The sequence below is a fragment of the Lepidochelys kempii genome, chromosome 28, assembly GCF_965140285.1.
Source record: "Lepidochelys kempii isolate rLepKem1 chromosome 28, rLepKem1.hap1, whole genome shotgun sequence".
In the NCBI taxonomy this organism is placed as follows: domain Eukaryota; kingdom Metazoa; phylum Chordata; order Testudines; family Cheloniidae; genus Lepidochelys; species Lepidochelys kempii.
Genome location: NC_136407.1, coordinates 7,810,756 through 7,836,709, shown reverse-complemented (window position 1 = coordinate 7,836,709; position 25,954 = coordinate 7,810,756). Strand labels below are relative to the sequence as shown.

Below are 25,954 nucleotides of genomic sequence, written 5' to 3'. Positions count from 1 at the left end.
CACGGGAAAGGGGAGGAGCAGGGGGCGGGGCCAGGGAAGGAGAAGGAGACGTGGGTTTCGGGAAAGGGGAGGAGCAGGGGGCGGGGCCTTGGCGGAGGGGAGGAGCAGGGGGCGGGGCCAGGGAAGGAGAAGGAGACGTGGGTTTTGGGAAAGGGGAGGAGCAGGGGGCGGGGCCTTGGCGGAGGGGAGGAGCAGGGGGCGGGGCCAGGGAAGGAGAAGTGGGTTTCGGGAAAGGGGAGGAGCAGGGGGCGGGGCCTTGGCGGAGGGGAGGAGCAGGGGGCGGGGCCCTGGGGACAGGGGAGGAGCAGGGGGCGGGGCCTTGGCGGAGGGGAGGAGCAGGGGGCGGGGCCCTGGGGACAGGGGTGGAGCAGGGGGCGGGGCCTTGGCAGAGGGGAGGAGCAGGGGGCGGGGCCACGGGAAAGGGGAGGAGCAGGGGGCGGGGCCTTGGCGGAGGGGCGGAGCAGGGGGCGGGGCGGGGGGGCCGTCGCTCCTGGGGTTCGCGGGCTCAGCGGCGTCACTAGGGGGAGGGGCCGAACCCTCCCCTGCCCGGCCGCCCCGCGCCAGCCGTCGCTGAGCGCTGCGCATGCGCCGCGCCCGCCGCCAGGCGGCGGAGACTCCATCTCCCAGCAGGCCCGGCGCGCCGCAGCTTCCGGGCATGCGCAGCTGGCGCCGGGGTGGGGGGGGCGTTTCCCCGCCCCTCGTCCTGCGTCAGTGGCGAGAGCCGGGCCCGGGGTCCGCCCCCCCGCGGAGCCTCCCTTCCCCTCCCCCCAGTACCGCGTATGACAGGCCCCGCCCCCATTCAGAGCGGCGCGTTCCGCCCTCGACCGTTACATCCGTTAACGGCCGCGCGCGCCCCCCCCATGTCCGTTAACGGCCGCGCCCGCGTGCCTCTGGCAGCCGGGGCCTCCCGCGCGCTGTCCGCGGCAGCGGGGCGGGTCCGGCCTGGCGGGGGGCCCGGAGCCCGCGTCCTTTGCGGCTCCCCGCGGCCCGGGGAGGCGGGTGCGGCCCGCGGTGCAGGCTGGAGCCCCCCGGCCCGGGGCCTGAGCCACGCCCTGGCCAGAGACGTCGCTCGACGCCCGAGCGCCCCCGGGTCGGCGGCCCGCGTCCTCACCAGCGAGCGGCGCCCGGGGGAAGGGCTCTGCAGTGCCCCGTAGGGACCAGCGCCTTCTGCGCTGTCCACAGCGGGCGTCCCGCGACGCGAGCTGCAGCCCGCCAACGCGTGTGCGGCTCAGGAGCCGGGAGGCCTCCTCTTCCTCGCAGGGCCGAAACGCTCTGCCGGGCGTGGCTGGGAACGCGGCTTCAACATCCCAGGGTGCGGCTTGCTCCCTCCCCGATTTCATCTGCAGCCCACAGCACTTCGTGCCTTTTCTTTTTCCCAAAAAGGCTGGCATAGGCCAGCTCCAGGGAAGCGTGGGCTCCGCTCAGCTGGGCACTCTCGTGGTGAGCGTTGCAAACACCACAGGGGCTGCATCCTGTCGGATATTTCCAGAGCTGTGAGAGGAAGTGCCGTGCAGGACGTGACAATGGCCTTCACGTCGCGCTGCTGGAAACCATGGAACGAAGCAATTCCCAGTTGCGGTCGGCAGTTGCCCAGCAGCTGAACCTGGCCTCGTGCTGTTCCGGCCCCGAGAAACAAGCACTGACTGGTGGGATCACCATTATGCAGAGGGTGGGATCCCTCATTATGCAGGTATGGGATTACAAGCAGTGGCTGCAGGACTTTCGAATGTGCAAGGCCACTTTCCAGGAACTCTGTGTGGCGCTCTCCCCGGCTCTGAAGTGCATGAAAATGAGACCTGCTCTGATAGTGGAGAAGCGAGTGGCGATTGCTGTGTGGAAGCTTGCAACTCCAGACTGCTGCTAATCACTGGGGAATCAATTTGGAGTGGGTAAATCCACCGTGCAGGTTGCTGCGATCCAAGACAGGGCCATTAATCGCCTTCTGCTAGGAGGAATAGTGTCTCTGGGCAATGTGCAGGACATACTGAATTGTTTTGCCGCAATGCGGTTCCCTAAGTTCGCAGCCGGTATCTAGCAGAGTGCCTCAAGGGTCAGTCCTGGGGCCGGTTTTGTTCAATATCTTCATTAATGATCTGGAGGATGGTGTGGATTGCACCCTCAGCAAGTTTGCGGATGACACTAAACTGGGAGGAGAGGTAGATACACTGGAGGGTAGGGATAGGATCCAGAGGGACCTAGACAAATTGGAGGATTGGGCCAAAAGAAATCTGATGAGGTTCAATAAGGATAAGTGCAGAGTCCTGCACTTAGGACGGAAGAATCCCATGCACCGCTACTGACTAGGGACCGAATGGCTCGGCAGCAGTTCTGCAGAGAAGGACCTAGGGGTGACAGTGGACGAGAAGCTGGATATGAGTCAACAGTGTGCCCTTGTTGCCAAGAAGGCCAATAGCATTTTGGGATGGATAAGTAGGGGCATTGCCAGCAGATCGAGGGACGTGATCGTTCCCCTCTATTTGACATTGGTGAGGCCTCATCTGGAGTACTGTGTCCAGTTTTGGGCCCCACAAGACAAGAAGGATGTGGAGAAATTGGAGAGAGTCCAGCAAAGGGCAACAAAAATGATTAGGGGACTGGAACACATGAGTTATGAGGAGAGGCTGAGGGAGCTGGGATTGTTTAGTCTACGGAAGAGAAGAATGAGGGGGGATTTGATAGCTGCTTTTAACTACCTGAAAGGTGGATCCAGAGAGGATGGATCTAGACTATTCTCAGTGACAGAAGAGGACAGAACAAGGAGTAATGGTCTCAAGTTGCAGTGGGGGAGGTTTAGGTTGGATATTAGGAAAAACTTTTTCACTAGGAGGGTGGTGAAACACTGGAATGCGTTACCTAGGGAGGTGGTGGAATCCCCTTCCTTAGAAGTTCTTAAGGTCAGGCTTGACAAAGCCCTGGCTGGGATGATTTAGTTGGGATTGGTCCTGCTCTGGGCAGGGGGTTGGACTAGATGGCATCCAGAGGTCCCTTCCAACCCTGATATTCTATGATTCTAACTGTGGTGGGGCGATAGATGGCCCACATATCCCTATCTTGGCACCAGACCACATTGCCACAAAGTACATAAACAGAAAGGGAAACTTTTCTATGGTGTTGCAAGCGCTGGTGGATCACCAGGGGCATTTTATTGACGTAAACATGGGATGGTCTGGGATGATGTATGACGCGCACATCTTTAAGAACACAGATCTGTTCAGAAAGTTGCGAGTAGGGACTTTCCATACTGCAAAAGCACCCTTGGGGACATTGAAATTGCCTGTTTTCCACCATTCACAGATGATTTGCTATATACGTCAAAGAGAGATCAATATGGTGATATCACAATATTTACAGATCATTTAAATGTTAAGTTGTCCTTTCGATCTCTGAATTAGCAGAATACAGCATGGACAGGAACTCTAACCTTTAAGAAGATAAATGTAAACACACAAAAACAAACATTATCTACCAATACGTCCCTAAAGGTTGAATTTGGGTCATTTATCCTGCAGGATGCTTAACTCTTTCCAGTCATGTGTCACACCACCTCTTTGCATTTCTGTTTTAAGATTTATAAGGGTTGGTTTTCTGTTGTATTAATCTGATGATTTGACAAATTGATGAGTTGATTCCAATGCAATTAATTCATTGATGGACTGATTTGACCTCAACTTTCTACCTGTATGGTTTAACCCTTATTTAGTTGAGTTGGGTTTGTAGTAGATTAGCCTTCGATGTGTATTCTTGATTTGATTAGTTCTTTTTAATAAAGTGTATAAAAGAGATATTGAGTCATATTTCTTTTAATAAGCAATATGGACTGGAACCATAGAGATTCTGGCAGGAGCCAGTCCACCTCATAACTTCGTCATCTCCCTCCAAATTGACCCTTTGGTTTTCACAGGGTGCCAACTCTCTCAGCTTCATCTTCATCAGGGGGAGGCGGGGGCTCAGAGCTTCACAAGGGAAAATAAATCCGCCCCACCCAGGCTTTTGGGAGTGTGTATGAGAGATGTGTGGTTAAGTAGGGAGAAGTAACTGAGATGGAGGTGTTTGGGTTCTTGCTCTGCAGTCACTGTTCTGGCGAGGCCCACTCTGGGCCCCTGTCTGGTTTGCCCAGGAGCAGTGTTCCCTCTCATTGTTTACATCCATGTGCGGAATTAATTTTGTTATGTGCCCCAATATGGAAGTGGTGTGTGGTGGGGTGGGGCCAAGGGGTTCAGAGTGTGGGATGGGGCTCAGGGCTAGGGTAGAGGGTTGGGGTATAAGGGTGGTGTTATGCTTATAAGGAGCACACAGAATCTTTTTCAAGGGGATAAGGCAATACACCGCATTTATTGAGAGGACAATTTAAGCATTAAAATCAGCATATGGTTCCATTTATACACACACAACAAAGGTTCTGCAGCTGGATCTTATAGTTACCAGTCCATAGCGTTGCTCTGTCAGTTCCATTGGCCAGCTGAAATTGCCCACGAGGGAGGGGAGGAGCTGGAGCTGGATCTCTGTCAGACGCGTCTGAAGCTCTGATGTTGATGAGGAACAAACCCAAAGTCCTAGGGCAAATACACCCTCCTTTTATAGTAGTAAGTTCCCATACAAGTCTATAGACCTTGCTGTGTCACACCAGAGCATTAATCATAAGATAGTCAAGGTTGCTCCCAATCAGCATTATTTTGGGTTGCTACTGGGAGTATCCGCAGGTGTTTCTTATCTCGTCCCTCTGGCTCCACTCTTTATCTTGTCCTTGGGGTGTATGCCTTTGCTTTAGGGTCATCAATCTGCCATGCGGGTGATTCTGATAATAAGGTTAGTGCCTCTCGACTTCTCCACTCCCCTCTGGACCATCTGGCCCATCAATGCTGGCACCTCCTGTCTCTTCTCTGTTAGCATGCCAGACATTCTTCACCCACACACACAACAGTAAATAATTTCAAAAGCAAGAATTGCAGCCATAACACGTCTATCCTTCTAAAAACAATCATTAACATGTAAAGCAAAGAATAAAACCAAAACAATTTCTTCTTACTAATTCAAAGCTAACAAATTAAGAAAAATGGAGCACAGTTTACTCGAGACAATTTCTCCCCATTACGCTTTTGGCCTACAGTGTGCAGGCCCTGGCTGGGGGTGTGGGCTCTGGCGTGGGCCCGGGGATGAGGGCTCCAGGGGTGCAGGCTACCTCAGGGCTGCGGCAGGGAGAGAGGACCCCCCTCCCTCCAGTCCTCTCTCGCTGCAGCAGCCTGGGGCTGGGGGAGAGCACCTCTCCCCACACATGGCAGCTCTGGGGCTGGGGCCAGGTGTGATGCTCCTCTCCCCAGCCGCAGCAGCTTAGAGGAAACTTAGCCCAGGAGTTGTGCCAGGTCAGGCCAAGCTGAGGCTGGGGGGGTCTGGTTTGAAGGGTTGTAAATGGAGGCGAAAAGCGTGCACGTCTCAGACATTGTGGGGCTGGCAGAGTAAATGTATGGGTGTTAACAGAGAGACAAGGTGAACCAACTTGATATTACCTTGCCCATCTTGTCTCTCTAATATCCTGAGACCACCACAGCTACACTGCCACTGCATGTGTAAATGACATCCTGGGGCATTGCTGAAAGTAAGCAAACTGAACAGTGCAGTTCCTAGGTTTCAGAAGTCAGAGTTTTGCTGACGTTAAGATTCTGCAAAAGGCTGACATCCCACCAGGCAACCTTAAGTTTGTGTTAATGAAGGTCCTCCCACCCCCGTTTTATTAATACTAGGAGGAGAGGCCATGGCTTCCCTCTAGATATTAACCAGGTCTTCTTCAAGTGCCTGCTCATGTTGATTCCGTGCTAGGCATGTGCATGCCATGTGCACAGAGATTCTTCCCTTAGTAGTGTCCATAGGGTCAGCCCTAGCACCCCTGGAGCCTCATACCAATATATGGGGTGCCGCTGGCCCCGCGCCCCCCCTCAGTACCTTCTTATCACCTGTGATGGTTGCTGGGACGTCTTCTTGCTCTTGCGAGGGTTTCCCAGACTAATGGTTTGGACTCTGTTTTGTTGTAGATAGTTGTAATTAGTGCATTTAGTTCCCAGTTTAGCATATAGAGTGTAAATAGCTGTCCGGAGCTTAGAGGGATGTCATCCGAAGGACTGGGCCTGCCTTGGGATCCAGGTTTTAAACCGTGCTTCTCCTATGCCAGTGAGCGACCCACATTCGGCCTGTCTGAAATGCCTTGGGGAGGCTGAAGTTAAGGAGAAGTGGAAGATCTGCAGAGGCTTTAACCCAAGGACTCAGAAAGAGAGAGACATTTGCGTGAAGGCTATACTGATGGAGGCAGTCCTCGGACCGTCCTCGGAGCCGTCCCACTCCGAATCAGCATCGAGCACTTCGGCCGCAATGCATAGCGTGTCTCTGTCATCTTGTTCTTCCCAACATCGTTTTACATCCCCGGTGCCGAGGAAGAGGCACAAGATGTTGCGTGCTGGAAAAGGGTGCTCTTTGGTGCCAGAGCAGGACACACGGGGAGTATCTGACCTGGAGAAATCCATGCCTAGCCACTTGTCCTCCTCGGAGCCATGGTTGGCCTCCAGCATCTGCGACAAGGGCACTGAGCCTAATCCAGGACCCACCTCCGACTCCCAGGAGCGGTAACGGTGTCTTGCATCTGATGGCCCCCCTGACTCTGGAAGTCTTCTAGGCTGAAAAGGACCTGATGTCCCTCCCGATACCACCCACTCCCCAAGGGGCCAGACTGGCCATGGCTACTGGGGACAGAAGTGTGCAAAGAATGGAGAGCTCCTTAGCCAGACTGGCACCTTTCCAGGGTAAACGCTGCATGGCCCTGCTGCATTGGTCCCTGACCTGGCATTGGTCAGCAAGCCCCCAGGTCGGTCTGGAGGCAGAGATGGGCACAGCTCCCCCATGGTATGCAGGTGAGGAGTCTGAGGTGGAATTCTTTGTGCTACAGAAAAGGTATCAGTACCTGATGCATGCACCAGACTTCATGCACCAGATGTGGTCCATGGCCTTACCCCGCCCGGCCCCGGATACTGATTACGGCACTGACCCCAGCATCGAGGTTGCCGAAATGGGCCAGACGGAGGCGGGTCAGACTGAGGAGGAAGTACCAGTCCCTCCAATGATGCTGGCTTCCTCAGCGTCATCGTCCCCAGATGAGGTGGTGGCAGGTCCCTCGAACCCACTCCCACCAGAGAATTTCAGGGTTCATCAGCAGCTCCTGCAGTGGGTTGCCAGGAACTTGGGGCTGCAGGTGGAGGAACTAAAGGAGTCCACCCGCAGCCTAATTAGCAGCATGGCTCCCTCCAGAGTACTCCTCCTGGTTAATGAGGCTGTGCTGGGGCCATTGAAGGCCCTTTGGCAGACCCCCTCCCCCTCCCGGGTCAAGGGTGATGTTGGTGGCCAATGAGAGGGATAGGCAGGGACAGCCCAGTGCCACCCCGAAAAATAAGGAGGCCAAGAGACTGGATTCATTCCGGAGGAAAGTTTATTCTATGGGCAGCCTCCAACTCCGTATCTTGAACCAGCAGGCCTTGCTCGGGGGGTCTGACTTTAATTTGTGCGACTCGGTCCAATTCAGAGACTCCCTGCTGCAGGAATGGAGGCAGGAGTTCTCTGGAGGAGGGCAAGACAGTGGCTAAGGCCTCCCTCCCGGCAGCTCTCATCAGCCAGCACGCCTCCAGACTCCAGGAATCATTTTAGATCACCTCAGCCTCAAAGGTTTTTGGCGGGCCCAGAGGCAGGGAAGGGCTATAAGCATCACCAACCCCTGTTTTCTACCTCAGCCTGTCAGTCGAGCTCGAGTAGATACCCTGGACGGTCCAGATGGGCCTTTTGAGGGTGTGCCAGACTTTATCCAGGATCCTTCCCTCCTTTTGTTTTTGGACCACCTGTTTTCTTTACACACTGCGTGGTCCCACATAACATTGGACCTTGGGGTACGCAGCACTGTGACTGCCGGGGTACACTTGCAGGTTTTGTTCCACCCCCCCAACCCCATCGCTCTTCAGGGACCCTTCTCATGAGCAACTTCTCGGCCGGGGGGTGGAAGCCCTCCTGCGTGTGGGGGCGGTTGAGGAGGTCCCTCAGGATTTGAGAGGGAAGGGGTTTTACTCCTGATATTTCCTAATCCCGAAAGCCAAAGGGGGACTGCGGCCCATCCTGGACCTGCGTCACCTCAACGAATATTTCAGAGAATGCAACCATGGGGGTCCTGGTCTTCAATCTCTTACTTAGAAGCCTAAATTTGGCTAGGACCTCTCTCCTAACTCTGCCTATGTCATTGGTACCTACATGTACCATGACAACTGGCTTCCCCCCAGAACTTTGTTTCACGGGATTTTTCAATGGCCCTTGTTTGCTGTTGGCCCTGTCATCTCTGTGTGAAAGGCCGGATCCCACACTGCTCTCCAGTGCTCTGCGAACTGTCATTAACACATCCTGAATGGCAGTGCAGTTAATCATGAAGTTCCTAACTCATGCCGGACATGCTGTCTGCCATGGATAGGAGCAACGTTAGATTACTTTTGGCATTCCTGGAAGAGCTGCACATGGTGGACCATGGCTTCTGGGCTAGTGAAACAAGCACTGAGTGGTGGGATCATATCGTCATGCAGGTCTGGGATGAAGAGTATTGGCTACAGAATTTTTGGATGAGGAAATCCACCTTCATGGAACTGTGTGCCGAGCTTGCCCCAGCACTGAGGCGCAAGGACAGCCAAATGAGAGCTGTCCTCTCTGTGGAGCAGTGTGGAAGCTGGTGACTCCAGATGTCTGCCGGGCGGTTGCGAATCAGTTTGGAGCCGGGAAGTGAACTGTTGGGGCTGCGTTAACACAAGTGTGCAGGGCCATTAATCGCATCCTGCTAGGAAGGGTAGACGCAGTTCCATAAAACAAATGTATCATCGTGCCAGTGACTTGGTGAGCCTCCCGGAGAGATCGGGCTCTGAGGAGACAATCGTCCAGGTATGGGTAAATCGTTGTCCCTTGAGAGTGTAAATGAGCGGCTACCCCTGAGAGAACCTTGGAACATACTCTCAGGGCTGCTGATAGCCCGAAGGTGAGCACTCTGCATTGGTAGTGGTCGGGTCCCAGAGTGAATCCGAGAAATTGTCTGTGAGCCGGTAGGGTTGAGATGTGAAAATTGGCATCCCGGAGGTCGAAGGCTGAAAACCAGTCTCCCTGTTCCAATGCTGGAATGATCAGCGATAAGGTGACCATCTTGAACTTTTGAGCCGTAACAAACTTGAGAGCTCTGAGATCTAGTATGGGTCTCCAACTTGTTTGTATCAGGGTGTAAAGATGTATCTCAGAGGGATTGTCTCTGTCTGGCCTAGGGAGGAACAGAAAGTCCCGCCGTTCACTGAGCTGGTCCATTGTTATGGGCATACATGTCTTAGTGCTCTGGTAGAGTCTGTGGGATCCTAGTACCGTGCTTTGTTGACAATAAACCTGGCTGGGTGCCTTCATTCCTTAACGGATTTTGTGGTCATTGGGCGGTTAGCTCAAGGTTTGCCGTGCCAGCTGTCTGGGCATGGCTGGAGTGGCACAGAGGGAAAACACACACACCCAGAACCCCCCTATTCCCAGTGCCCCTCAGTCCCAACCCACAGCCCCCTCCTCTGTACACTGCCCCTCAATCCCGACCCACAGCCCCCACCTTCCCCCCCAGCAGCAGGTGATTCTGACTCCTTCGGGGAGCTTTTCTTGCTAGGTTTTTGTGTGTGAATCGCCTTGTGGATTTTACAGCACGTTGGAAATTTCCATATTAAATAGGAAGCTCTGCTCACCTTCCCCCCCACACCTTCTCTTTTCTCTCCATAACTGGATCTGAAGCATTTCATTTCTTAATTCCCGAGGGGTGAGATGTATGTGTATAATACAGATATTTTCAACATATTTCCCCCTTTGGGCTTAGAAATTGAAAACTGATTTTTTTTTTTTTTGCCAACCAAAACCTGAACTAATTCAGAAACCAGAAGAGAAGAACAACGATACATTCAAATCAAAGGGCCAGAACAGAACAGCAGAGAATTTTCCATTTGGGGGATTTTGTTTTCCCAGGCAAACAAACCTCTCCAAGGGGAAGTGCAGAGAAAAATATTTCACTTGCCTATTCACAGAATAGCTTGGCCGAGACACTCTGGCTGTGTTTCATTGTCATGGGCTCACTGTGGACTGGGGCATTTTAATAATTTTGGGGGAAGTCCCAGGATGTTTGGGGGTAGACTCCCGACCTCTTTTAGAAATCTTGTGTTTCAATTGGTTTTATTTCAAGCAGGGATCCAGCAGGCCAGTCTGACACCTTGGGAAGATTTTTTGTTTGCAAGAAGCAACATGGTCTGTCCTTGTACCAAATAGGAGATGGGTGTTTGGAAGGGAAGGGAGAAGAATAAATGCATCCAAGGAGGATGGGATTCAAACCCATGCATGCAGAGCACAATGGATTAGCAGTTCATCACCTTAACCACTTGGCCACCTCATCTGAGCTGCTCAGTAGCAGACAGAAACTCCAGGGGAGGTAGGGACAATAAGGAGTTTTTAAATATGTTAGTGGAAGCAGGGTCTGAATGAGCTCCCCCTCTCCCACCTAGTGAGGAGCTGGGGGAAAGACGTCAGGAACAGACCGAGTTTGCAGAGACCCGCAGCTACGCAGCACGGTGGAGCTGCTTTGCCAAAAGGACCAGTTTTGTCTGGTGCTGGGTTACAAATCACTGAGATGTTGTTATCCTTATTGCATGAGTAAAGGGCGGCAGAGATTACTTACCCTGCCCTGATGCAGGGGCTAGGGGGGTGAGGTTCTGTCTTTTACTGGAGTGCAGACAGCTGATTGAGGGGGTCGCCCTAAACTGAGCCTGATTCGCTGAACAGGGGGAGAGGGATGCTAAATGCCAGGGAAAAGGTGGGGGGATGACAGGTGTTTCTGTTTGCTGAGGTGGCTTGTGCCTGAAGATATGCTCTGACCTTTCCCTGTTCAGTGTTTGAAGGCAAAGCTAATTACCCTCCAGGGAGAGTTTGTTTCTGTTCAGTGATTAGCAGAGCGGAATTCCTGGCACGCGCCTCTCGGGGTTCTGTCCCAGACCTGGCGTCAGGACAGGGGTGCGAGGAAACCCAAGGCGGCGGATGTACTGGCAGTGAGGTTCCCGGCTGCCCAGGGCAATCGCGAAGAGCTGAAATCACTGAACACCTGGGTTAAGCAGGGGCTCCTCAGAGCACGGCAGGCCTGCACAGCAACCCCAGAGACTCCTGAGGTGGGAGGTGAAGCCCTGCGAACACACCTCTGAACGCTGGGTCTGCACGGACCAAGTACAGCCAATTGCGAGTGGGGTGCCATGGAGGGACAGGGGTGAGGTGTGTTAAATGGGCGTTTGTGTGTCAGACTTTCCCACTGCCAGGTGGGAAACTGAGGCAAAGGGCACTGCCCAGTGCCCTGTGGGGTGGGGTTTTTGCCTACGGTTGCAAGCTTTTGAATGTGACTGTCGCATTTTCCCAAACTAATGCGTCGTTCCCTTTCCCGTTTATGAAAAGGTCTCTTTTGTTATACACTGACCAAGACCTTGTCAACGCTCCCGGGTACGTCAGCATAACGGACTTCGCTCTGGGGTGGGAATGAGCCACACCCCAAGTAACGGAAGTTACACTGACCTCACCCCTGACCCCTATCAGTGCCCCACCCCCAGCACCTCCAGACCCCACTGCCTCCCCCCAGTGCTTCATTTTAGCCTCGGCACAAACTAAGCCCTGGCAGGCAGCCTGATCGCAGCCGGGGCTGGCTGGGCGCCCAGCTCTGAAGGCAATGCCACCGCCAGCAGCCACGCGGAAGTAAAGGTGGCCTGGTCTATGGTGCATTGCCACCCTGACCTCTGCGCAGCTGCCGTGGCTTGCAACGCCTGGCACTTGGCCTGTGGCTCCGGGCGAGCTTTGTTCTGTCACACGGGGCTGCATCTTGCCAGAGCCCACGGCCTCCCGCAGCCCTCTGGCCACTCCTGACTCACCGGGGCACCGTTTCCGATTTTGGGGAGCGGGGGGCAACTTTAACTGTGATTCCAGGGGCTCCTTAGGCACCTGAAAACTCTAGGGTTCTGTTGCAGATAACGACTTAGGAATTAGCTGACAGAAGCACAGTATCTAATTGTTGTATAAAGAAAGAACAATATATACAAACTCCAGTTAAAGCCACATTTTAAATTGCCATGTCAATTTAGAGCAATCAGGAGCTAATACAGCAAGATATTCCCAATCCCAAACCTTGAAGTATCAGTCCTGGAGCTTTAGCGCAGATCTCAGAAACACACGTTTGCTACGTTGTACGCTGTCTTTCGTAGAGATAAATAAAAATAAATAAAATCTGCTTACTTTCTCTAATGGAAACACTCAATGTTTCTGCCATTAACACCTCTATTTTAGTCAATTGTTTTTCACTCCACTAAAAAACATATTTACTTAATTCTAACATATGCGATTAAGGTTTTTTCTCCTTTATTAAGAGAGGGAATTTAGTTTTCTAATTATTTTGGCACTTAGGTTTACCGATCACAGTCATGTACGTGACTCACTAATATTTCACCCCATCATTGGTATTAATATCATACTTGGAACCGCATTTACTTTCACACAAATTTTAAGTTACTTTACAGCTATAACTAAAAATACAATTTGAAAATAAGCGACCTTCATCTGCAGAGCGTCTACAGTTATGGGCTTAGGTAATTTTTTTTAAGTGGCACTGCTAAGGTGAGTACAAGCTAAAGTTACATTCTAGAAGGACACGATTATTTGTACCATTTTTAAGAACATAAGACTGGCCCTAATGGGTCAGACGATGGTCCATCTAGCCCAGTATCCTGTCTTCCAGTATGATGTCGTTACTGGAAAACGAAAGAATCTGTAGCAGCAAAAACTGTCACAAAACTTTACATTTGCACTTTGTCCCCGGAGTACGGTGCAACCAAGACAAGGAGCTATAGATGCACTTTCCCATGGTTTCTGACTTTCTCAATGACACAAGGATGCTTCCTACAGCTCACTACATAGTCTCGTCCCCTGCTGTGTGTTCAGTGACCTGCTGGGATTTGGGACATAGAGAACGTGACTGACATTAAACCAATTCCAGGGAAGGCAAAAACACATCCCTGCATTGGCCGGGAATCGAACCCGGGTCAACTGCTTGGAAGGCAGCTATGCTCACCACTATACCACCAATGCACCTGCAAAAAGCAGCTGTCCCCGGTGTCACATGTACTAGTAAAATGATTCATTCCTGCACAGCAGATGGGTGGACAAGCAGCAACCTGTCAGTTCTGAGCAGAGCCAGGTTCCCACAGTGACTGAAAGATGGGGAGAGGTGTGCTACATCCCGGGGTGAGGCGTTGTAGGAGTAGGATTTTATGTTGGTATTCTGTATAATTTAAAATAAAGCATAAAAAAATAAAAAATAATAAAAATAATAATGTAGCATGTATGAAATGTACTGGTGTATGAGTTAATCATATCCTGCCAGCCACACTTTTTGAATAGCAGTAAGGAATGGCCTAATGGGCCATTTGGTAAAGATACATCCGCGGGAATCTGTGTCTGGGCTGATTTCAAGGCAGTAACAGACCTTTTAAGATCACCACTTTGCTGTAGGTTTAGCATTTTAAAATAAGTAAAAGAATGCAATGATTGTTTTTCCTTTGCATTGCAATTTGATGTTCCTGTTCAAAATGTTCTGTGTAAATCAATTCTGTTTTGTGTGTGAATGAGGAATGTGTGTTTAAGAGATAAGTGTGAAGGCTATTGCTGAACCAGATGTACGAGAGAGGAACCGGAGCCAGACCCCAAGAGCGCCAGGAGGCTACAACACACCCCTACTGAGATGTCAGAAGAGGGCAGATTAATGACTCTAAAGATGAGACAGGCACCTATCAATGGGGACAAGACAGCGGTGATCAAAACCAGCCTGGGATAACTCCCTGAAAGACTTGATAAAAGAACAAAATAAAGAATGAAAAGTTCAATTTAAAAAAACAAGCACTCATCAAACAACAATTAATTACAGCATGACGGTGCAAAACTCATCAGCCCCAGTGAAGGAAAATCACTATATAAACAGGGTGCCTTGCCATGAAACTTTGGGTTCATCCTGCCAAGACTTCCCCGGAGCATTGTATCTCGACCGGCAGAACCCGACTCCTCCCTACCCGTGATCAACCTAGCTGGCCACTAGATTGATCCCAACTCTGTACTGGTAACTATAACATTGACTGGTGGGACAGTGTGTGTGGGGGGGTAGGGGGGTGTAATTAAATGCATATGCTGATTGTTGGATCTTCAATAAACACGGCATATTGCCTTTTCCCCTGAAAAAGATCCCGTGTGCTTCTTATAAGCATAACAGTGTCGCCAACCCCACCCCTCCCCTCAGAGAAGGGAAACAAAGTTAAATGACCAGAATGACAAACCTCAGCGGAGACAGCTCCTTTTAAAGTAAATGTTTGTGTTTATTCCCACTATGTACAGCGGGGTTTGATGTTGCTCATTCCAGTCCTCGGGCTCTGCGGCGAGAAGGGATGATTCAGGCTGAGGGAAGGGCCTGTGTCCACATTGCTGCTGAACTTTGGTTTGTGGGATTATTGCGGGAACACAAAAGAATCTGGAGCAGCAAAAACTGTCACTAAACTTTATATTTGCACTTTTGGTTGCACCATGCCCGAGCACGGAGACAAGGAGCTACAGATGCACCCTCTGGTTTCTGACTTTCTCAATGACACAAGGATGACTCCTGCAGCTCACTACGTGGTCCCGACCGCTGTGTGTTCAGTGACCCGCGGGGATCTGGGACAGGAATTCTCTCATTCCACTGATAATGCGATTAGCGCCCAACGTGGCTGACGTTAAACCCATTCCAGGGAAGGCAAAAACACACCCCTGCATTGGCCGGGAATCGAACCCGGGTCAACTGCTTGGAAGGCAGCTATGCTCACCACTATACCACCAATGCCTCTGGCCAAAACACTGTTCTCCCAGGCGTCACATGTACCAGCCAAATGACTCACGCCGGCAAATGTACTGAGCAGGATGGATGGACAGGCAGCCACCTGTCAGTCCTGAGCAGACAGGTTCCCACAGTGACTGAAAGATGGGGAGGGGGCCCCACGCCCATCCCTCGTCTGGGAGAAGGGACATGGGCGTGGAGATAAATTCCCATATGACAAATCTTACCTGAGAAGGAAGGAGCCAGCGCCTTTTAAAGCAAATGTTTCTGTTCGTTCCTGCTACCTCCAGAGGGGTGCGTTGCTGATTCCAGGCCTGGGGCTCTGCCGGGATCGGGGACGATGCAGGCTGTCACTGAGCTGAAGAAGAGAGATGATTTCTAACCGGGACGGCCACCTCGTCTCCACGACACGTGTTCGTCCGTCACTTGCTAGCGGGTGTGTGGGACATGAAGGCAGCTCCCGCTCCTGGGTCTCTCCTGAGGAAATAAAGTTTCTGTGCAAAATAACAAAACTTTTCTCCGAAGGGAGGGAAAGGAAATGGCCACACGGCACCAGAGCACAAGTTTCAGAGGGGCAGCCGTGTTAGTCTGTATCAGCAAGAACAACGAGGAGTCCTTGTGGCACCTTAGAGACGAACAAATGTATTTGGGCATAAGCTTCCGTGGTGGGTTCAAGAAGTGGGTTTTAGCCCACGAAAGCTTATGCCCAAATACATTTGTTGGTCTCTAAGGTGCCACAAGGACTCCTCATTGTTTTTTCCAGGACACAAGGATTGTAACACAACAGGATTCCTCTATGCGCAGTGACTCTGACAAGTGCTTGATCTCCCCTCTCCTGGATTCCAGGAGCTGTTGGGTTTCACCCTTGGTAACCTGCAAGGCGGAGACAGTTCTATTGATGGTGACACTGGGATTGAAGGATTTGATCATATTATTAAAAAGATTAGTCGGAACCTGAGCTCTCAGTTCTGACAGGCTGGTGTCCTCAATTCAGTTCCAAAAGGCCCCCGGGACCCCGCACTCCCCAGCGGGAGTGAAAGGAGACACCCCCAGCTCTGCCCTTAGCTCCAGGCTGACGTATCAGGAGTGGGGGGAATTGACTTCTTTGCTGCTGAGAAGGGAGCCAGGCCAGTTCTCTGGGGGCCAGCGTTCCCAGCCTGAGCCAGGCGACTTCCCTGCCTCCTGGGGCCTGCAGGCTTGGACTGGTCCTGGGGACACCCTGCTGCTCACCGAGCCACTGAGCCAACCCTTGGGAAAGGCAGCGGTTTTGCTCCCTACTTCAGCCTTGTCTGAGCAGTGCTCTGGGGCATCCCCGAGAATAAAGACTCAGCACTGCCAACTCTTAGGAGTTTGCCATGAGTTTCAGGAGAATGATTGTTTTCCGTAAAGCCCCAGCTCCTGGAGTCACCTGGCTCTGTGATGATTTCAGCCTTCAGTCTCCAAGAAAAAGTAAGTTTCGAGCCCTCCTGGCTGTGGAGAAAGCTACCAAACGGGACCCCAGGGCACGCTAACAGCTCAGCAAGCAGAAGGCAAATAAAAAGACACCGCCCCCCCAAGCGATTATTTTGATGTCGTCTCATGATTTTAAAGCCAATCTCGTGAGTTTTGAACTTTTGGGGTTGGCCATACTGCAGACTGATTGCTGAAAACCCTCCCCCCGCCCCCGATCCAATCCACCCAGACTTTCCTAAAGCATCTACTCCTTCTTCTGTCGGACACTTGCCTGCAGCTGGGAATCCCAGTTCCTGGAAGTGCTTTTCCACAGCCAGTGAGTCCCCACAAGGGCTGAGTCTCGCCACAGGGCTGTTCCGGGGGCCCTGCCCCACCCCAGGCCGGACGGGGCAGTGACCTCACAATACCCCTTTGTGACTACTGGGGACCCTGGAGTGGGGGCAGCTCCATGCTGGGCTCTGCAGTACCCTAAAAGCCCATAACCCTGCTCCTCACAGCCCCTCCCCCTCACAGAGACACCCCATGGAGCCTCCGCCTCACAGCCCCTCCCTTCACAGTCATACCCTCATGGCCCCTCCCCCCACACTGACATCCATAAGCCTCCCCCTCACAGAGACACACGAGAACCCCCCCTTCACAGCCCCTCCCCTTCACAGCGACAGCCCATAACTCTCCCCCTCACAGCGTCACCCCAGAACTGTCTCCTCACAGCCCCTCCCTTCACAGTGACACCCCCATAGCCCTCCCCTCCACAGCCCACTCCTTCATAGAGACACCCCATAACTCTCCCCCTCACAGCCCCTCCCCTCACACTGACACCCCCATGGACCCTCCTCCCAACAGCCCCTCCCCCTCACAGAGACACCCCATAACCCTCCCCTTCACAGCCCCTCCCCTTCACAGCGTCACCCCAGAACTGTCTCCTCACAGCCCCTCCCTTCACAGTGACACCCCCATAGCCCTCCCCTCCACAGCCCACCCCTTCATAGAGACACCCCATAACTCTCCCCCTCACAGCCCCTCCCCTCACACTGACACCCCCATGGACCCTCCTCCCAACAGCCCCTCCCCCTCACAGAGACACCCCATAACCCTCCCCCTCACAGCCCCTCCCTTCACAGTCATACCCTCATGGACCCTGCCCCCACACAGCCCCTCCCCCCCATAACTCTCCCCCTCACAGCCCCTCCCCTCACACAGACACCCCCATGGATCCTCCTCCCAACAGCCCCTCCCCCCACAGAGACACCCCATAACCCTCCCCCTCACAGCCCCTCCCTTCACAGTGACACCCCCACCGCCCTCCGCTGCCCAGCCCCACCCCCCCAGCGAGTCTCCAGTGCGGCGGCCCCGGCGCTGGCGGGGGCGGAGAACGGGGCTCGGTCCCGTCCACACGGAGCGCGGCTGCCGCCCGGGGTGGAGTCGCGGGGCTCTGCCCAGGAAGGGGCTGGAGCAGCCGGCGCTGGCAGGAACCAGCCAGGGCGGAAGCCGGGGAAACAAAGAACAGAAACGCGGGGGCAGCTCCCGGGCTGTGCAGTGCAAGGCGCTGCTCCTGCGGGGGGGAGCCATTAACCCCTCCCTGCCCAGCCGGGGGGGGGGGGGCTTTCTCCAGCGGGGACCAGCCCCTGAGCCAGAGGCTGCAGGTGAGTGAGAGGGACCGGGGGGAAGTGTCTCTCTTTGCAAAGAGCTGGGGGGGGGTCCCCAGACCTCACAGCCCCCGGGGGTCCAGCTCCGGTCAGGAGCGAAGCGGAGGGAGGTGGCAGGAAGGGAAGGGATGACAAATAGGCCCGAGGTGGTGGAGGGACCAGTGCTGCTGATTGGAGAGGGAGGGGACCCCTCTCACTGGACCAGCTTCTTTTGGGGGGAGAGACAAGCTGGACACAGAGCTGGGCTTCAGGCCTGGGTGTGTATGGACCATTCCTAGGCAAGCCCTTCGCGCCCCCATTTAGTGGGGAGATAAAATCCCTTCAGATCCGGGGGGGCTTTTTCTCTCCTGTTCGGGGTCGGCAGCGTGTCCGCACAGGGACGCCCGCGGTACAAATGTTGAGGCTCGGGGGGGGGGGGGCACTCACGCGCGGCTTCCCCGCAAGTGGCTCTCCATCCCTGAGACCCCTGTGACATTGGGGGGGCCCCCACATCTGACCAGCTCCAGCCAGCAATGGGGGACCCCTGCAGCATCCCAGCCGCCATGGGTGCTGGGGGGGCCTCTCCCAGCCTGCAGGGTGGCGGCCCCCCACCCCAGTCCCCAGCCCCACAGGGTGGTGGGTCCCCTCAGCTCCCAGCCATTGCAGGTGGGGGGGACGGGACAGGTCGCAGCTTGAGTGAATTTTTGTTAATTGCTTGTGACCTGGTCATGACGTTTACTAAAAATATTCATGACAAAATCCTAGCCTTAATAATGGTACTAATGCTTCCCTGTCTTCTCTGGCAATGCCTCGCCTGATGCATCCTACGGCTGCATTCGCCTTTTTCCTGCCTGCCTCACATTGGTGGCTCATAGTCACCCTGTGATCAACCCGTACAATCAGGTCTTTCTCCTCCTCTGTTGCTTCCCTCTGAAACGTCCCCAGCTTATAACAAAAAGCTCTTGTTGTTAGTCCCTACGTGCGTGACCTTGCACTTTTCACTATTAAATTTCATCTCATTTCTAGTTTTCAAGGTCATCCAGGTCTTCCTGCATGATATTCCAGTCCTCCTCTGTCTTGGCAATCTCCCAGCTTTGTGTCATCCGCAAGTTCTGTTAACGCACTCCCACTTTTTGTGCCAAGGTCATAGGCTCTGTCTCCGTGGATGCTCTGGGGCTGGCCAGCCCCCCCCCCCCCCCATCAACTGGGGCAGGAAGAGGCGGGTGGAGTGGGGCCTGGGCCTGGGATGGAGCAAGAGTCGAGCACCCCACCGGGAACTCAGAAAGTTGGCACTTCTGGCCAAGGTCATTAATAAAAATGTTAAATAAGACGGGTCCCAAGACCGATTCCCTGAGGAACTCCACCAGTAACCTCCCTCCGGCCTGACAACTCACCGTTCACTGTGACCCCTTGTAATCTCCCCTTTAAGCAGGTCCTTATCCACCTTTCAATGCTCATATTAATCCACATCTCCAATTCAACGAATACTTTCCCATGTGGAACTGCAGCAAATGCCTTCTGATATCCAGGTAGATTAGTTCAACTGCATTTCCTTTGTCTAAAAGATCAGTTATCTTCTCCAAGAAGGAGATCAGTTTGGTCTGGCACGATCGATCTTTCGTAAAACCATGTTGTATTTTATCCCAATTACCACTTACCATGTTGTATTTTATCCCACTTACTCTATGTCCTTATCTACTTTCTCTCTCAAAATTTGTTCCAAGGCCTTGCATACAGTTGAGGTCAAACTCACAGGCCTGAAGTGTCCTGGATCACTTTCCCTCCCCCTCACCCCTTTCTTTAAAATAGGGGCTATATTAGCAATTCTCCAGTCATAGGATACAACCCTCAAGTTTACAGTCCTGGTGAGAGGGGTCGGATCTGTTTTGTAGTAAAGTGACCAAGCATTTTCCCAGCCTAGAATCATAGAAATGTAGGGCTGGCATGAGCCTCGAGAGGTCATCTAGTCCAGCCCCCAGCCCTGAGGCAGGATCAAGGAAACCTAGACCATCCCTGCATGCGTGTGTCCAACCTGCTCTTAAAAACCTCCAGTGGTGAGGATTTCACGGCCTCCCTTGGTAACCTGTTCCAGTACTGAAGTAGCCTTTTTTGCAACAGTCATATGTTCGACTTAGATTTAATTTGTGATCCACAAATTAACCCCCAGAGCCTTTTCAGCCTTAGTTGTGCGTTTGTAGCAGTTTCCACTTCTCTTTACTGCATTGCATCATGTTGATTTCAGACCCGTTTTCCAATGTGTCAGCATCATTTTCCACTCTAATCCTGTCTCCCAAAGAACTCCCAACCCCTCCCAGCTTGGTGTTAGCCCCAATTTTTATAAGCATCCGGTCCATTGTCCAAGTCATTCATGAAAATTTTCAATGGTACCAGACCCAGCACTGGCCCGTGTGGAGCCCCACTAGATTTGATCTCCTGGTTTGACAGTGAACCATCAATAATTACTCTGTGAGTATGGTCTTCCAACAAATGGTGCACCCACCTGAACATAAGAACGGCCATACTGTGTCAGACCAATGGTCCATCTAGCCCAATATCCTGTCTTCCGACAGTGGCCAGTGCCAGGTGCCCCAGAGGGAATGAACAGAACAGGGAATCATCCAGTGATCCATCCCCTGTCGCTCGTTCCCAGCCTCTGGCAAACAGAGGCTAGGGACACCATCCCTGTCCACCTTGGCTAATAGCCATTGCTGGACCATCCTCCATGAATTTATTTAGTTCTTTTTTGAACCCTGTTATGGTCTTGGTCTTCACACCATCCTCTGGCAAGGAGTTCCACAGGTTGACTGTGCCTTGTGTGAAGAAATACTTCTTATCTTATCTATCTTATCGTTGTTTCATTCTAGACCACATTTTCCTAGTATACTTATTAGAATGTCATGTGGGACTCTATCAAAAGACTTTACTAAAATCAAGATATATCACATCTGCAGCTTCCCTCTCATCCATGAGATCAATCACCCTGTCAGAGAAGGAAAAATGGTTGCTTTGGCATGATTTGTTCTTGACAAATACATGCTGATTATAGAAAAGGAGTACTTGTGAGTCTCTAAGGTGCCACAAATACTCCTTTTCTTTTTGTGGATACAGACTAACACGGCTGCTACTCTGAAACCTGTCATTATGCTGATTATAATTTGTTATCCGACTGTCATTTAAGTGCTTACAAATTGATTTGTTCCAGTATCATTCCAGGTATTGAAGTAAGGCTTGATGATCTTTATTTCTACATGGCCTCTTTCTCCCCTTTTTGGAGATAGATACATAGGTCCTTTGGGACCTCACCTGTCCTCCATAAGTTCTTGAAGATAATTGCTCATGGTTTTGAGATTGCTTCAGCTAGTTCCTTAAATACCCTAGGATGAATTTCATCAGGCCCTGCTGGCTTCAAATACATCTAACTTCCCTAAATATTTTTAAATCAGTTCTTTCTCTATTCTGGTTTCTGTTCCCTCTCCCTCATTGTTTATAATTGTTTAAAGTATCTGGTTACAATTCATCTTTTTAGTGAAGGCTAAACAATTGGCATTAAACACCTCAGTCTCCTTGATGCCCTCTATTATTCGCTCTCCTTCCCTACTAAGTAGAGGACCTGAACTTTCTTACACTGTTCTCTTGCTCTGAGAACCCTTATCTTATTGCCTTTTATGTCCCTTTCTAGTGGTATGTCTACACGCGAACTGTTAGAGGATATTGTGAAGCCCAAGACTATAACAGGGTTAAAAAAAGAACTAGATAAATTCATGGAGGATCGGTCCATCAATGGCTATTAGCCGGGATGGGCAGGGAAGGTATCCCTAGCCTCTGTTTGCCAGAAGCTGGGAATGAGCGACAGGGGCTGGGTCACTGGATGATTCCCTGTTCTGTTCACCCGACACTGGGCTAGATGGACCTTTGGTCTGACCCAGTCTGGCCATTCTTATGTTCTTAAGTTATGGTGACATTGCGACACCCTGACAGCAGCACGGCTATAATGTTTCAGTGAAGACGCTATCTATGATGATGGGAGGGATTCTTCCATTGGCATAGGCACCGAATCTGTGGGTGCTCGGGGCACCCATGAAAAAAAATTAACGGGTGCTTAGCACTCATGGGCAGTCCCACTGCCTCCCACCCGCCGGCGGCCCCGCCCATCAGCTCCTCCCCCTCCCTCCCAGCATCTCCCGCCTGCCTCAGGTCAGCTGTTCTGCAGCATGCAGGAGGCACTGGGAGGGAGGAGGGAGAGCGGGGCATGGGGTATGCTCGGGGGGAGGGAGTGGAACTGGGTGGGGAAGAGGCGGGGTGGGGATGGGAAGATGCAGGGCAGGGGTGGGGGGTTGGGGGAAGAGGTGGGGTGAGGTCAGGGCCTGAGGCTGAGTGGGGGTTGAGCACTCCTGGGGAAAGCTGGAAGCCGGCACCTGCAAGCATTGGTTCTCCACCTCCCTGAGAGGGGGTAGCTAGGTCGATGGGGAAAATTCTGGGTGTAACTCTTTCTGATTTTGTCCCTGCCTGCTTCTGCTTTTCATTTCTTCATGGATCTACATAGGCCTCTCACTATTCTGCCTATCTTTCCTTCACATCAGGATAGTTTGCTGTTGCTAGGGTTGCCAACTCTCCCAGTTTGGCCGGGAGCCTCCCAGTATCGGGCTTTATCTCCCAGAGGCTACTGAAGCCAATGTGGGACATTTTAAGCTGATAAAAGTCCAGCCGGGCTAAGGCAGGCTCCCTACCTGCCCTGGCTCCACGCCGCTCCCGGAAGCGGCCAGCATGTCCACCAGCAGCTCCTAGGAGGAGGCACGGCCAGGGGGTCTCTGCGCGCTGACCCAGCTCCGAGTGCCGACTCCGCAGCTCCCATTGGCCAGGAACAGGCAACCAGTGGGGCCAGTGCTTGCAGGCAGGGGAAGTGCGCAGAGCTGCCTGTGAGCCTAGGAGCCGCTGCCGGACATGCCGCCACTTTCGGGAGCTGCCTGAGGTAAGCGCCACCAGGCCAGAGCCTGCACCCAGAACTCCCTCCTGCACCCCCACCCCCTGCCCTAGCCCCCTCATGCACCCAAACTCCCTCCCAGAGCCCACACCCTGAACCCCCTCCTGCACCCCAACCCACTGCCCCAGGTTCAGCCCGGAGCTCTCTGCCACACTCCAAACCACCCCCCAGCCCAGAGCCCGCACCCCAGTGCCCTGCCTCAGCCCGGTGAAAGTGAGTTAAGGGTGGGGGAGAGCGAGCGACTGGGGTGGGTGGGTGGGAGGGTGTCTTGGATAAGGGGCAGGGCGTGGCCTTGGGGAAAGGGGCGGGGAAAGAGCGTTTGGGTTTGTGTGATTAGACAGTCAGCAACCCTAGCTGTTGCTCCTTGAATATTTTCTCTTTGAGGAACTGTCGCCTCTCCGAAACACCTTTTTCCCTCCGATTTTCTACACATGGGGCCTTACCTACCAGAACTCTCTGTGCGTTGAACTCTGCTTTTTGGAAGTCCATTGGCCTTATTCTCCTGCTTTCACTCACGTCCTTTCCTTACAGTCATGACGTCTACCATTTCATGATCACTTTCACCCAAATTGCCTTCCACCTTCAGATTCCTGCCTCAGGCAGACCAAAGTCACCCTCCATGTTGGTCAATTTCGCCATCATAGGATTTTAAAAATCGTAAATGTCATGATTTCAGATATTTAAATCTGAAGTGTCACGGTGGTGTAACTGTCAGGGTCCTGACCCCAAAAGAGTTGGGGGGGATCACAATGTTATTGTAGGGGGGTCATGGAATTGCCACCCTGAATTCTACGCTGCTGCTGACGGCGACGCTGCCTTCAGAGCTGGGTGGCCAGAGAGCTGCTGGCCGGGAGCCCGGCTCTGAAGGCAGCTGCCAGCCGCGGCGCACAAGTAAGGACGGCGTGGGATGGTTTTGCCACCCCTCGTTCCGCCCTGCTGCCCTCAGAACTGGGCCTTCTCTGGCTCAGCAGCTGCCACTCTCCGGCCGCCCAGCTCTGAAGGCAGCGCAGAAATAAGGGTGGCAATCCCGCGACCCCCCTACAATAACCTTGTGACTCCCCACATTTGAGAAATGCTGGTGAAATGTGTATAGTACAGGGTAAAAGCTCACAAAAGCCTAGATTTCACGGGGGAGACCAGATGTCACGGTCTGTGATGTGTTTTTCACGGCCATGAATTTGGTAGGCCCCTATTCATAACCAATTTCCCCTTGCTCGACAGAATCCAGTCAAAAGTAGCTGTCCCCCTTGTTACGACTTCCATCTTCTGAAACAAATTTGTCACCAGTACATTCCACAGACTCATTGAACATTTTCTGTTTGTTCATATTACGTTTCCCAACAGATGTTTGGGTAATTAATTCCCCCCTCCCCCATTTCTACGTGTGTTTTGGATATTTCTGTTGTTTGTGTGGCAGAATCTAGAACGTCTGTCTTCGGGGAAAGAACCTGGGGGAAATCGTGCTATGAAATCATAGAATCATAGAAGATCGTAGTTGGAAGGGACCTCAAGAGGTCATCTAGTCTCACCCCCTGCTCAAAGCAGAACCAACACCAACTAAATCATCCCAGCCAGGGCTTTGTCAAGCTGGGCCTTAAAAACCTCTAAGGATGCAGATTCCACTACCTCCCTAGGAAACCCATTCCAGTGCTTCACCACCCTCCTAGAGAAATAGTGTTTCCTAATATCCAACCTAGACTTCCCCCACTGCAACTTGACACCATGACTCCTTGTTCTGTCATCTGCCACCACTGAGAACAGCCAAGCTCCATCCTCTTTGGGATCCCCCTTCAGGTAGTTGAAAGCTGCTATCCAATCCCCCCTCATTCTTCTCTTCTGCAGACTAAACAATCCCAGTTCCCTCAGCCTCTCCTCATAAGTCATGTGCCCCAGCTCCCTAATCATTTTTGTTGCCCGCCGCTGGACTCTCTCCAATTTGTCCACAATCCCTTCTGTAGTGGGGGGACCAAAACTGGATGCAATGCTCCAGGTGTATCCTCACCAGTGCCGAATAGAGGGGAATAATCACGTCCCTCGATCTGCTGGCAATGCCCCTACTTATACATCCCAAAATGCCATTGGCCTTCTTGGCAACAAGGGCACCCTGCTGACTCATATCCAGCTTCTCGTCCACTGTAAACCCTAGGTCCTTTTCTGCAGAACTGCTGCCGAGCCGTTTGGTCCCTCGTCCGTAGCGGTGCCTGGGATTCTTCCGTCCTAAGTGCAGGACTCTCCCCTTGTCCTTGTTGAACCTCATGAGATTGAACTAAATGAACTAAAGCCTGTTCTGAAATCTCTCCAGTTGCCCTTATTGCCCGGGCAGGCTGCAGAATAACATCCATGTTTTCTTTCAGTTCATCCCAGCCTCCCGTGGGACAGGGGAGAGAAATGGCTGCCGTGGAGCCAGTTCAGGTAGGGATTATGGGGGAGTTGCTGGTGGGTCCCTGCTGGAGGGAGAGGGGCAGCAACCAGCTCGGAGGTGGGAGCTTCTGCGGGTTTGGTCCGGAGGTGGGAGAGAGGGGGAGGGGGACAGGGTGTGGCAAATCTTCTGGGACTTGGGGGTCTAGATTCGAGGGGCATTGAGGGAGGAAATGGCACTATCATGGAACAGGAGGCAAAGCTCCTGGGCAGGGCTAGGAACCTGTGTGACAATCCCATGCTGGAGCATGACCCTGCTAGTCAGAGGTTGCTATGACATATGAAGGGGGCACCCACCAGTGCGGCCTGGGGGAGATGCCACCCACCCCCCCACATAGCCAGCTGCTGGAATTGGGGGAAGTGTTGGGATTCCTACTGGGGGCTGTCCCTTCCCATGGCTGGGGGCCTCCATCTCCTGTATATCAGGCTCTGGCTATTAGGGGAGTGATGGATGTGAGGACCCCTGCCCCCTCTCTCTGCTGGGAGGGGTGAGGGTCTCTCTCTTTCTCCCCTCACCCCAAT

General features: G+C 52.8%; 1 protein-coding gene, 1 long non-coding RNA gene and 2 other non-coding genes across 4 annotated transcripts in view; 1 reads left to right on the top strand and 3 right to left on the bottom strand.

Moving 5' to 3' along the window:
- Window positions 1-4,300: 4,300 nt before the first annotated feature.
- LOC140904274 (uncharacterized) lies at window positions 4,301-15,576 on the bottom strand. The gene is made up of 2 exons (XR_012156481.2): window positions 15,184-15,576; window positions 4,301-9,313 (listed from the first exon to the last, which is right to left on the bottom strand). It is a non-coding gene; the product is annotated as an uncharacterized LOC140904274 (long non-coding RNA).
- On the bottom strand, window positions 13,114-13,185 carry TRNAG-UCC (transfer RNA glycine (anticodon UCC)). Its single transcript has one exon. It is a non-coding gene; the product is annotated as a tRNA-Gly (tRNA).
- On the bottom strand, window positions 14,891-14,962 carry TRNAG-UCC (transfer RNA glycine (anticodon UCC)). The gene has a single exon. It is a non-coding gene; the product is annotated as a tRNA-Gly (tRNA).
- A 2,154-nt stretch (window positions 15,577-17,730) lies between the features above and the next one.
- LOC140904197 (uncharacterized) overlaps window positions 17,731-25,954 on the top strand; it is a 142,846-nt gene continuing 134,622 nt past the window's right edge. The window contains exons 1-2 of the mRNA XM_078850898.1: window positions 17,731-18,051; window positions 25,369-25,426. Of these exons, the coding sequence (XP_078707024.1) occupies window positions 25,403-25,426 (24 nt within the window). The 5' untranslated portion in view covers window positions 17,731-18,051; window positions 25,369-25,402. The remainder of the gene's footprint in view (window positions 18,052-25,368; window positions 25,427-25,954) is intronic.